Source organism: Hylobates moloch, unplaced genomic scaffold (genome assembly GCF_009828535.3).
Source record: "Hylobates moloch isolate HMO894 unplaced genomic scaffold, HMol_V3 SCAFFOLD_9, whole genome shotgun sequence".
In the NCBI taxonomy this organism is placed as follows: Eukaryota; Metazoa; Chordata; class Mammalia; order Primates; family Hylobatidae; genus Hylobates; species Hylobates moloch.
Genome location: NW_026652284.1, coordinates 103,399,009 through 103,412,951, shown reverse-complemented (window position 1 = coordinate 103,412,951; position 13,943 = coordinate 103,399,009). Strand labels below are relative to the sequence as shown.

The following is a 13,943-nucleotide window of genomic DNA, read 5'->3' as shown; positions in this document are numbered from 1 at the left end:
AAAGGTATGCCTGTTTTTCATACTCTTGCCAGCATATTATCAATGATTTTTAAAAAACCTTTAATCTAGGTGAGAAATGGCACTTCAACATAGTTCCAATTGGCATTACTCTTTCTATGAGAAAGATTAGCATCTTTTCAGGTTTAAGAACCACTTCTAGGCTGGGCACAGTGACTCATGCATGTAATCCCAACATTTTGGGGGGTTGAGGCAGGAGGACTGCTTAAGCCCAGCAGTTTGAGACCAGCCTGGACAACAGAGCGAGACCTCACCTCTACAAAAAATTTCTAAAAATTAGCCAGGTGTGGTGGCGCACGCCTACTACTCAGGAGACAAGCAAGAGGATTGCCTGAGTCCAGGAGTTTGTGGCTGCAGTGAACTATAGTCACGAGACTGCACTCCAACCTGGGTGACAGAGCAAGATCCTGTCTCTAAAACAAAAAACAAAAATAAACAGAAAGAACCAATTTACCACTGTGAACTGTATATTAAATTGTTTATCCATTTTTTTTTACTGGCTGGTCCTTTACATGTTTATTTATATAAGCGCTTCATACATTAAAGAAACCAGCATTTCATTTGTCATGTTTTGCATGTTTTTTCAGTTTTACATGAGTCTTTGTTTTGGGAATTATTTTTACATGTAGAGATTTTTATTCTTATCAACCTCTTCTGGATATGTCATACTTAGAAAGGCATTCATTACCTCTGGGATTATAATCCTCCTACACGTACTTTTAATACCTTTATTGCTAATTTCCTTTTTTTAATTTTTTGTTTTGAAATAGTTTTAGATTGACAAGAAAAACTGCAAAAATAGTAGAGTTATTGTATACCTTTGACCTAAATTCCCCTAATGTTAACATCTTGCACATAGTACAATTATCAGTACTAAGAAATTAACACTGGCATGATGCTATTCACTAAATTATGGACTTTACTCAGATTTTACCATTTTTCCACTGATACCATTTTTCTGTTATTTCTTTCATTTCACCAACCCCAGATTCAACATTACATTTGTTTTGTCTCTCTAGTTTCTTCCAATGTGAGAGTTCCTTAGTCTTTCCTTATTTTTCATGACAATGCCATTTTTGAGGAATATCAGTTATTTTCTAGATTGTTCCTCAATTTGGGTTTGTCTGATACTTATGATTAGACTGAGGTTACATATTTTTGGCAAGAATATCACAAAAGTGATGTGAATCATATTGACGTCTTATTACCAGTAATTTTATTTATTTAATTTTTGAGACAGGTTCTCACACTGTTGCCCAGGCTGGAGTGTAGTGGTGCTATCATGGCTCACTGCAGCCTTGAATCTCCACGCTCAAGGAATTCTTCCACTTCAGCCACAAGTAGCTAGAACTATAGGTGTGTGCCACCACGCTCAATTAATTTTTAAAAATTTTTTGTAGAGGTGGGTTTCTGCCATGTTTCCCAGGCTGGTCTCGATCTCCTGGGCGAGTGATCGGCCCACCTTGCCTCTCAAAGTGCTGGGATTACAGGCATGAGCCACCACGCCTGGTGTACTAGTGATTTTAAATGTGCTTACTTGGTTAAGCTGGTATCTGCTGAGTTTATCTACTATAAAATTACTATTTTTCCATTTGCCATTAATAACTATCTTGGGGGAGATATTTTAAGACTATGCAAATATCCTGTTAATCCTAGAATTTTTTTTTTTTTTTTTTTGGAGACAGAGTCTCACTCTTTCAGCCAGGCCGAGTGCAGTGGCATGATCTTGGCTCACTGCAGCCTCCACCTCCCAGGTTCAAGTGATTTTCCTGCCTCAGCCTCCCAAGTAGCTGGGATTACAGGTGCGTGCCACCATGCCCAGCGAATTTTTGGATTTTTAATAGAGACCCAGTTTCACCATGTCAGCCAGGCTGGTCTCTAACTTCTGACCTCAGGTGATCCACCCATCTTGACCTCCCAAAGTGCTGGGATTGCAGGCATGAGCCACCGTGCCCGGGCACTCCTATAACTTTTGTCCAGTAATTTTGGCATCAATTGGTGGATCTTGCCTCCAACAGTTATGACTGTGATGTCCCAATGGTGATTTTCTATATCTCTAATTCCTTCTATATTTATTAGAACTGTCCCTTCTCCCTCATTTATATCTTTATTTATTCAATTATTTATGTCAGGATGAACTCATGGATATTTATTTTATTCTACAAGTTATAATTGATTGTTATTTATTTTGTTCCTCAAATTGTTCCAGCTTTGGCCACTGGAAACCTTTGAGTCATGTGCCCCTGTGACATGCCCATCCTTTCAGAGCATTTCCTTACTTTATGGCACTAAAAGATGCTTCAGGTTCTTCTTGTATTTTCCCCACACCAGTAGGTGCGCTCACTGTTACCAGGGTGTCATTGCTAGGCCTTCTCGGTAGAAAGAGCTTGGAAATACATGCATGTATACTAATTCCTGCATACATACATATCCATATTTCTTTCTGTGTCTATTTATCTGCATATACGTTAAGAACTAACACTATCAATTCCAATCAGCTACTGCAAGATTCATTCTAGCCCTTTTGCTTATTTATCTTCTTTCTCTGAGAGTAAGAAACCTGGCTCTCATCTCTATTTAGCTACTTGTATACAAAAAGTGGCTTCTACACATAAAGTAGTTTCAGACTTGCTAACTCCACATTTATTTCTAATACTTTGATGGTTTTGTTTTTTTAAAAAGGAATTAAATCTTTAGTTCAAGCAGAATTTATATGGTGTAAGATATGAGGTATGCTTTCAACTTTTTCTAGATGGCTAGCTAGTTATTCCATGTCATTTACTAAATAACCTATCTTTTCTTCATTACTTTGAAATGACATCTTTAAAAACAAGTCAATTTTGGAATGTAGCTGGGTCTATTGTTAGACTCTGCATATCTATTTATATGTCAGCAGCAATTTCAATGCTTTATAATAGCTTTTAATATTTTTAAGGCTAATTCCCTTTCATTACTGTTTAAATATAAATTATTTTTCTGAGTATACTTTATAGTTAATGTGGCAAGCAGAATAATGCAAACTGCCCCCTCCCCAAAAGATGTCCATGCTCTAATCCCTGTAATCCATGAAGATATTATTTTACATGGGATTTTGCAGATATGATTAAGTTAAGCACCTTGGGGGTGAGGGCATTAATCCTGGACTACCTGGGTAGGTCCAATCTAATCACATAGGTCCTTAATATCAAAGAACCCCTTCCTGGTTGTGGTCAGAGGGAGATACGACTACAGAGGAATGGTTAGAGAGGCGCTTTGAAGACAGAGAAGGTGGGCCTGAGTCATGAAATATGGGAAACCTGCAGAAGCTGGATAAGTCAAAGAAAAGGATTCTGCCCAGAGCCTCTAGAAAGGAATGTGGTCCTGCTGACACTCTGATTTTAGCCCAGTGAGATCCAACCCATGGTGAACTTCTGCCTACCAAACTCTAAGGATATATTCGTGTTGTTTTTAAGCCACTACATGTGTGGTAATTTGTTATAGCGGCAATAGAGAACTAATATAGTTAATGGAGTTAATAAGCTATGTCAGACATTTTTTATTATTCGATACAATACTCAGAACAACCCCAGGAGGGAGGGATTAGCATCATTACTGAGGCTAGGAAATGGAATTCCAGAGAATGTAAGGAAATCCTCATTTTTGGAAGGGCTAGAAATCAACCTAAATACAAGAACATGTTCTCCTAAGGATAGTACTTTCATAGTTACAGAAGTTACATATTCAATGGTGAGTTCCCATCTTTTGACTGACTCTCAGACTGACAACAAATAAAGACTGATAACATCCAGTGTCGGTGAAAACACAGTAACACTGGCATTTCTCAGGGTTGGCAGAATTTTCTGAGAGAGAGAGAAAAAATGAATGATTTGACCTAGTAGTTTCAATTCTAGAAGTCTACACAAAAAAATTCACACAAGATATTTATGAGGGTATTTATTATAATATTGTCTGAAAAGCAAATAAACATAAAATAACCTAAATGTCAATTAACAAGATGAAGACTTAAATCCTGAAACGTCAGGCCGGGCGCGGTGGCTCACGCCTGTAATCCCAGCACTTTGGGAGGCCGAGGCGGGCGGATCACGAGGTCAGGAGATCGAGACCATCCTGGCTAACACAGTGAAACCCCGTCTCTACTAAAAATACAAAAAATTAGCCGGGCGAGATGGCGGGCGCCTGTAGTCCCAGCTACTCGGGAGGCTGAGGCAGGAGAATGGCGTGAACCCCAGGGGGCGGAGCCTGCAGTGAGCCGAGATTGCGCCACTGCACTCCAGCCTGGGCGACAGCGAGACTCTGCCTCAGAAAAAAAAAAAAAAAAAAAAAAAATCCTGAAACGTCCATCCATGTGCATTTTTTAGAAGGAAGTAAACCTACATATACTGAGAGAAAGAGGTCCATGATAGACTTGAAAGTAAAAAAGAAGATAAGCAGCAAAATAGTATGTATAGTATGGTTCCATTTTTGTTAAATGTGAATACTTTTGCATTATATACATACAAAAATATCTGTACAAAAGTAAACCAAACAATTACCTCTAGCAAGTCAAATTGGGGCTGGAAGAGGTGCTGATTTTTTCTTCATGATCTTCTGTACTGTTTGAATTATTTTACAAAGGAGGAATATTCTTTTTATCATTTAAAATGAATACTTTAAAGTTACTTTTAAAAATACTGTATCACAGGCCGGGCGCAGTGACTCACACCTGTAATCCCAGCACTTTGGGAGGCCGAGGTGAGCATATCACCTGAGGTCAGGAATTCCAGACCAGCCTGGCAAACTTGGTGAAACCCTTTCTCTATTAAAAACACAAAAAATTGGCCAGGTGTGGTGGGGGGTGCCTGTAGTCCCAGCTACTCTGGAGGCTGAAGCAGGAGAATCACCTGAACCTGGGAGGCGCAGGTTACAGTGAGCCAAGATGGCACCACTGCACTTCAGCCTGGGCAGCAGAGTGGAAACTCTGTCTCAAAAACAACACAACAACAAAAACAAACAAACAAACAAAACAACAAAAAACTGTATCACAAAAAATTCCAAACATATATAAAACTAGAAAGCACAATCACACCCCATGAGCCTGTCGCCTGGCTCCAACAATAAATCCATGTTTTATTATACTTCTTTCATTGACTATATCCCCTCAATTTTTGGCTAGACTATTATAAAGCAAATCCCAGACATCATGCCACTTTGCTCTTTAATACAGAAGTCTATAACTCTTTAAAAAAGTGGGGGAGGGATGATTTTCTTATACAGTCACAATACCACTGTAATGTAAATAAAATTAATGATTTTTTTGTAGTATTGTTTTATAATCAGGCAAGACTCAAATTTCCCCAGTTGTCTAAACAAGAGTCACTCATTGATCCATTTTTGTAGCAGAAAAAAAAGGCCCACTCATTGAATTTGGTTATCACCCTTAAATCTCTATCTCTTTTAATGTAGAATAATCCCTCCCTTTTAAGCTGCAATTTTGAATTTTAGTAGAAACAGAAATGTAAAATTTAAATTTAAAAATTTAGAAAAACAAATTTAAGAAACAAAAAATTGCTGTGAAGCTTTAACTAAACTAGGATTATAATTTAAAGTACACATACACAGAATTAGAGTTACAATGGTAATTTTAATTGTAAATGTACTAGTAGGCATATAAGCGTATAAAGCATAACACCTTATTACATTTTATGAGAAACTTCAAATGATATGAGCAACCTCTTGTCACTTTAGGAAGATCTTTTGGAAAATACATCTCAAGAAGGTCCCCATGTATACACTGTATTTAGGTAGAAAACATCAAAATTATTTCTCTGATAATTTGAATTTTTAATCAAATTTATAGCTTACATTATGATATTAAAAGTGTTACTTCACTCTTTCCCAAAAAGCAGAGCAGTATTATAATTAAATTCATTTGCTCTTAATGTGAATGTGAACAGAACTTAATGAAAGAGTGAAAAAATCCTAAAATATTCTGTTTTTAAGTTGTACTACTGGGGATAAGGAAGAAGCATCAACAAGTACCCAAGAAAAGCATTCATAATTTAGAAAGTCTAAAATCCTAGGATACGCAAAAATTATAAGAAATTTTAGATACCTTAAACAGCTACTTGAGTAACTTTTACTTATTGGTAAAATCAGTTCTTCATTCCCTACAGTGAGGGGGTCAACAGAAGGAGAAAATGTTTTCTACCTTGTCCTCTGAACTCAGGAAATTTATTATTTCAGAAGAATGCACAAAATCGTCATTTTTGAAGTAATGTACTCTCCTCTTTTAATTCCTTTGGCATCTGATGAGAGACTTCACTTTCTAACCAAGGTATTTACGGCTCTCAACCTAGAATATGAACCTAAAAAGCAAAGGCAAGGCACTGACGGTCTACACTGGTATTTTGACAAACGTCTGAACTGTGATGTTATCTTATACACAGACAGGAAGCATAGAAGTGTGAAGACCAAATAGAAAAAGTAAGCAAATTCCCATCTCTAAGTCATCTCTTAACAAAGTTATCTGATGTTTTCTCTAATTGAAAAGGGCAGTATATTATGTATTTACCCTTTGACTCAGCATCTAAAATTTATGAATCTATTCCAAAGATACACTTAATAGAAAAAGACTAATGGGCCAAACTAATTAATGCAGCATGCTTGTGACAGCAGAAGATTGAAAATAATCTACATTTTCATTAATAAGGGACAGGCCAAATAAATAATGGTGCATTTGCACCATGGTGCATAATGCAGCTATAAAAAAAAGATGAATATTTCTGTACATTGCTTTAAAATGATATCCAGAATATGTTGTTAAATTTAAAAAGCAGAGTACAGAAAAGTGTAATAGTATACAACCATTTACCTAAGGAGGTAAATACAAATAAGATATTTGCTAAAAGGATGACTTTACTGGGAGGAGAAGTAACAGGACAAAGGAAACAGAAGTCAGCCTGTTCTGAATGTACCTTATTTTGTAGATTTGATTTAGAAAACATGTAAATGTTGTATAAAAGTATAAAACAAATTAAATAAAATACAAAATTTTTTCAAAAAAACTGAAAACAAATGAAACAAATTAACCTGTGTAGTGAGCTAGTGGCATGATCATATGAAGAGGAGTTATTTCAAGTCATTTTAAAACAATAATTTGGGCTGGGTGTGGTGACTCACACCTGTAATACCAATACATTAATACCAATACATTGGTGGTAGAGGCAGAAAGATCACTTGAACCCAGGAGATCCAGATGAGCCCGGGCCACATAGTAAGACTTCATCTCTACTTAAAAAAATAAATAAATAAACTAGCCAGGCATGGTGGTGCACACCTGCAGCAGCTACTTGGGAGGCTAAGGTGGGAGGATCGATTGAGCCCAGGAGTTCGAGGTTACAGTTAGCTATGATTATGCCATTGCACTCCAGCCTGGGTGACAGAGCGAGGCCCTGTCTCGAAAAACAAAAACGAAAAAAGAAAACAATAATTTGATTATATAAGCCTAGTGGGATATAACCTAAGGACAAAAAGAACTGTAAAAGATATTTTGGACTGCTTTCAATAATCATAATATTCACATTGTTATTATTTATAGTTGTATAGTTTTTATTATACAGCATACATGTATGGAGCTTAAAAACCATTGTGTGACTGTGTGTGTGTATATGTGTGTTAAAGAAAATAAGGAATTATGTCAATGCTGTTAGAAATCAAGATTTTTAGCATAAGAAAAAAGATACAAATATAAAATCAAAGCAGCTATGCAAATTTGTAATCTTAAATCTGAACTGAAAATATTAGTATGAACTCCTGGTTCTATGCACTGAAAAGGCCTATATGTTCAATCTGAGTTCATAATCAATACACTGATCACTCTGGGGAGCTCCAAGGTAATCAGTTTACTATTCTGAAAACTGCTTTAAAAAAAAAGATACTAAGCATTTAACTTGCCTTTCCTACGTGGGTTGTATCTTCCGGTAACCAGACAGTTGATCCTAAGAACTTTTTCTTTGGAGAAATTTCCCGGTTTATAAAATGAGAAGGAACAGAATTATATTATCACTATTTTGCTAATCTCTGGTGAAATAATGGATCTAGGCAATAATCATCAATGGACAACAACATCACCAAAAGAGAGACAGGCAGGTATTAATTATAATCCGCCTAACAGAAGTACATAAAACCACCTAGGAAGTTTTCTTGCAAGCCAAAGAAGCAAATACCAAAGGGGGGAAATAAAAACCTTGACTCAGATCAAGCCCCTCGCTCTGTATGTCAGTTTATAGTAAATTCAGGAGAAAGAGAAACATGTTAAACAATACTATGAAATAAAATCAGCAAAATCCAGAACATAGAGGGCTGTATGGGTTAAATGACCTGGTTTCTTCCAACAAATAAATTGTAAGAAAAAAAGAGGTATCAGAGTCTATAGATTAATCTCAGCGGGGTATCAACCAAATGTAATGTGTACATGTTGTTTGAACCCTGATTTGAACAAGTTAACATAAGAAAATTTTTTAAGACAATCAGAGGAATACTGATTGAATATTTGAACATAATTAAGAGTTATTAATTCTTTTTTGTGTGTGAGTATGGTAGTGTACTTATGTTAAAGAAAAAGAGTCCTTATCCTTTAGGGATACATACGTATATATTTAGCAGGGGGAGTGTGTGTATGTTGGGATGTGGGGTGTCGACTGAGTGGGAATATTCACCCAGCATGATTGGCTATGAGTTGGCAATTGTTGAAGCTGGGTGATGGGCATGGGGATATTTGTTACATTATTTTTAATTCATGCTTGAAATTTTTCATAATAAAAATTATTTTTAAAAAAAGTCTTTGGCTGTGGAACCTGGGCTTAATCTTAGCTCTATCACTGCTGTGACTTGATATTTCCTAGTCTCTCTATGCCTTGGTTTCTTTACCTATAAGTTAAATGTGCCTAACACATGAAAAGCATGTTAAAGGATGAGCTACTGTTATTATTAACTTCACTGGATGCTTCCTAGGAATAGACTCTAGTATATGCATTCTAAAAGAGATTCTCATCTAATTTTCCCAATAGTCTCATGATGTTGGTGTTATTACCACTTTTAGATAAAAATTAAGGCTAAGAAGTAAAATAACATGTCCTACATCACAACCATTAAGTGGTAGAATAAGAATTCAAAACTAGGTCTTTTGCCTTCAAATTCAAAGCTCTTTCCACTATGCCTCCTTGTTCTTTTTTTTTCTGAGACGGAGTCTTGCCCTATCGCCCAGGCTGGAGTGCAACGGCGTGATCTCGGCTCGTTGCAACCTCTGCCTCCCAGGTTCAACTGATTCTCCCTGCCTCAGCCTCCCGAGTAGCTGGGATTACAGGTGCCCGCTACCACACCCAGCTAATTTTTGTATTTTTAGTAGAGATAGGTTTCACCATGATGGCCAGGCTGGTCTCCAACTCCTGACTTCAGCTGATCTGCCCACCTTGGCCTGCCAAAGTGCTGGGATGTTCTTTTAGATTAACTGAAAGAATCCTATTTTCTAGAACACAACACAAACTAATATTCACATGTAATATATGTGTATGTACCTTTTTAAAATTAAACCGACATATCACATAAGGATAATCAAACTGACAAAACAATATTTTATAAACAGGAGATTTTAAAACATTGCAGGTCTCATACACATTGCTGCAATACACAGAACATACCTCTGTAATACTCTGAGTAGTTTCCTACTTTTGATGGGGTATTTCTTCTGAAGGTTGAGAAATGCCACATGAGTCCCCTTATCTATGAGGCTACTAAAAGCAGTATGATTTTCAGGCAGTTGCAGTAGAGAGCGCCAAATGAACATTCTGAAATAAAAATATATTTTAATCCCCCCAATTTTTTTTGAGCAAAACTGATGTAACATACAGAATTTAAATTGTACCTGTATTTTGTTGGATATTCACCATAGCCTTTTAATAAGATTTGTAAACGCTTTTTGTTTAATCCATCTGGTAATTCATTCTACAAAGAAAAAGATAATATTAATAAATGATCATTAAAAATGAAAAGGTGACAAATGGTAATCTAGTCCACAGTGACTTCCCAACTTCAGAAAACAACACACAGTAAGACATACTTGTGTATCATAGGTCTTTTCCCCACTCCCCTCTCTCCTTCTCTTGGGTATGCATATACATAGCCAATAAAGTTCATGATATAGTACCTTCCCTAAACGAGCTTGACAAACTCTTTCTGTAAAGGGCTATGATATGGTTTGGCTGTGTGTCCCCACCCAAATCTCATCTTGAATTATAATCCCCACAATCCCCACGCGTTGAAAGAGGGACCTGGTGGGAGGTGACTGGATCATGGGGGTAGTTCCCCCATGCTGTTCTCATGATAGTGAGTTCTCACGAGATCTGATGGTTTTGTTAAGTGTTTGACAGTCTCTCCTCCACGTATTCCTCTCTCTGCTTCTGCTGCCTTGTGAAGAAGGTGCCCGCTTCCCCTTCACCTTCTGCCATGATTGTAAGTTTCCAGAGGCCTCCACAGCCATGTGGAACTGTGAGTCAATTAATTCTCCTTTCTTTATAAATTGCTCAGTCTCAGGTAGTATTCTTTATAGCAGTGTGAAAACGGACTAATACAGGCCAGTTAGTAAATATTTTAGGTTTTGTGGGCCAAGAAGAAAAATCAAAATTATATATTTATATATAACCACTTAAAAATGCACAAACCATTCTTAGCTTGAATAGCCGAATTAGGCCCATCAGCTGTCATCTGGGACTCCTGCATCAAGAGCAATCCACTCTGACCGCTCCTCCCCCATCTCTCTCTTTCCTTAAAATTCTAGGCAATTCCTAGCATTAAAGCATCAAGGACAAGTCTGGCAGAAAAACACGTGGGAGTTCATCATTTTATCCTAACAGACATCAGCTCCTGCTGATAGTCCCTTATATCTAAGACTTTTAAGTCAATTTTTATCTTAATAAAAAATATTTTATAGAATTTAGGATTATAAAGCTGTTTTCATATATTATCTCAACTGGATCTAACAACTATATGAAACAGATGAAATGTCTTCCTTTAGTTGAGAAAACGGGAAAATCAGAGAAGTTTGGTGAATTGCTTATGGTCACAAATCTGCTAAATCTTGGCTCAATACCCGAAGCCAGACTTTCTGATTTAGTTTAGTGCTCTTTTTACAAGAAACAAGCAGTCCAGTGTAAGAGAAGGGTGAAGGGAAAACCCAAGATGATGGTGAATGAAGATACTTGAGTGCCATGTTAAAGGTATAGAGGGCAGCTAGAGCAAATGAGAGCAATATGATCCAGGAAGACTGACTTCGTCATCAAGATACCTGCTGCCATTGAAGCCTCTTTTTAAACAAAGAAAAAGATGCCCTGGAGAGTCTGGCCTCAGTTTGATCTGTCCTTGTCTTGACCATGAGCTGATAAAGTTCCTTCTTTCCTTTCCACGTGCTAATGCAAAGATTAGTTGAGGACTTGCACTTCACCCCATCCAAGTGTTCTACTTTGACCTACTTTTTAGAGCTGGCTATGGTTTCCTTGGAAGCAGCTCTATTCCTTGACATATTTCTGTAGGATATCCAGATTTCATCCACACTACAATGCTGCCAGATACGCTGACATGATGAGCCTTTTACTTCCCGAAGTTACTCATGACCATTCCCACCAGTTTTCCCAGAAAAAGGTCCTGCAAACTCTGAAGTCAGAACATCTCAGAGATACCATTCAGCTTATCTTTGCATTGAAGCATTCATTAAATAGGAGCAATATTGCCCAATCTTTACACAACTAGGCTAGGCTTGTGTCTGCTATTCAGTTTTTTCTTTAAAGAAATAATATTTTGTTTAGTTACGTGAAGAGGTTATAATACTATAAAGAAAATCAAGGGCATAATTAACATAAAAGTGAGGACAATGGTTATATATATGGGGTAGGGAGAAAAATGTGAGGGGGATAAGCACACAGGGGGCTCCAAAGCTACAGTAATGCTCTATCTCTTCATGTGGAAATGGGTATGTGCAGAAAAAAGTGAACACAAGCCGGTCTGAGCCTGCTACCCTTAGAAGGCTTACTTGCAAGGTCAGCCTTTGGCTGGTGTCTAGAAGTTGAATTTCAGGAAAGTTTTCACCACCCCCAGAACCAATAAAGAGTGGCTCATTGTGCTTAAACTGTTTGTACAATGTGGTTTATGCTGAATGCCCGCCTTCCTTCTGGGAGTCTGAAATTTGAAACCTGTTAAAACAGGGTACCTACAGAACCAGCCTCTAGTAAAAATCCTGGGCACCAGGTCTCTAATAAATTTCCCTGGTAGACAATACTTCACACATATTGCCACACATATTCATTGATGGAGGAATCAAGGATGTCCTGTGATTCCAGTGGGAGAAGACTGCTGGAAGCTTGTGCCTGGTTTTTTCTGGACTTCACCCCATGTGTCTTTTCCCTTTGCTGATTTTGCTTTGCATCCTTTCACTTTTAACATATTATAGCAATGAATATGACTACATGCTGAGTCCTAATAAATCACCAAACCTAAGGATGGTCTTGCAGCCACCTGACACAGGATACATATGTAATCTTTTTATTACTTTTCATTAAGTTGTAATCTGTTTTAGACACTCTTCTGTGTTGCAAGATCCCTAGTGGACGCCTGAAATCTCAGATAACACTGAACCCTAAATATATTATGTTTTTCCCTATATATACATACCTATAATAAAGTTTAATTTATAAATTAGGCACAACAATAGATTAACAATCATAACTTATAATAAAATAGCACAATTCTGACAATATGTCAGTATCAGTACTTTTGTGCTCTACAGAAGTTTTTTAAGTAAAATAAAGGTTACTGGAACACAAGCACTGTGATACTGTGACAGTAGATCTGATAACCAAGAGGCTACTGAGTGACTATGCTAGACAAAATGATGCTTCATGTGCCAGGTGGAACAGAGCAAGATGGCAGGAGATTTCATCATGCTGCTCAGAACGGTGTGCAATTTGAAATTTATGAAGTGTTTATTTCTGAAATCTTCCTTTTAATATATTTGGACCACAGTTGATTACATGTAAACAAAACCATGGAAAGTAAAACCATGGATAAGGAAGGACACTGTATTAAAATCAATGTGAAAAATAACAGGTCTTATTAGTAAGAATATGGAGCAACTAGAACTCTCAAATACTGCTGGTAGGAATGTAAATCAATTACTGTTCAATCAACCACTTAGGAAAACTGACAGTATTTACTAAGTTAATCTACAGTGTATCAGTCGAGTAGTTATTCTGGGGTGGGCGGGGGTAAGGGAGAGAGAGCGTGGAATGGAGCAAGAAGCTGACGGTAATGTGCCAGTTTTTGATCTGGGTGCTGGTAACATGGTGTGTGCATTTTGTGAAAGTTCACTGAGCTCTATACTTAATGTGTACTTTGCATATGTGTGTGTATATATTTGTCATTAAAAAGTTTTAAAATCCCTTGAAAATAATGTAACTTCTCTATTAATAGCTATATTTTCTTTCTTTCTCAAAGAAAGAAAGTAATCACAGCACTTTGAGAGGCCAAGGTGGGAGGATCACTTGAGGCCGGGATTGAGACCAGCCTGTGCGTAATTTAGGTTACAACTTTATTCTCTTCATTTATTCTCTTTCTTTAATTCCCAAGAGAGGGAAGAGTGGTGATGGCTTAGAAATCACAAGACTTGGCTACAGCAGAGTCATGACAAATAAAGTTTAATTACCAAATATTCTTACCTTTTTACTTTCAAAATCACCAGTCAGGTCTTGTTTTAATATTCTAGTTTGTATTTTGCTTTCTCTAGATTTTGCTGGCTGCTGTACTCTTCCTGATGTTACTTTCCTCTTAAGATCACTGGAACTCAGTTTATTCTTGGGCAAATCTTCAATAACTTTCACTAAAGGTGGAGGCGGCTAAAT

The 13,943-nt window shown here is 37.1% G+C and overlaps 1 protein-coding gene across 10 annotated transcripts in view; it reads right to left on the bottom strand.

Moving 5' to 3' along the window:
• TBC1D31 (TBC1 domain family member 31) overlaps window positions 1-13,943 on the bottom strand; it is an 80,222-nt gene that overhangs the window by 35,556 nt on the left and 30,723 nt on the right. For 9 of the 10 annotated variants that reach the window (XM_032760351.2, XM_032760352.2, XM_032760356.2 and 6 more), the window contains 3 exons: window positions 13,761-13,937; window positions 9,920-9,999; window positions 9,696-9,842 (listed from right to left, as the gene is read on the bottom strand). In XM_032760351.2, coding sequence (XP_032616242.1) covers window positions 9,696-9,842; window positions 9,920-9,999; window positions 13,761-13,937 — 404 coding nt within the window. Of the gene's footprint in view, window positions 1-9,695; window positions 9,843-9,919; window positions 10,000-13,760; window positions 13,938-13,943 lie in introns of those variants that run through there. The other variant, XM_032760365.2, reaches the window with a different exon arrangement.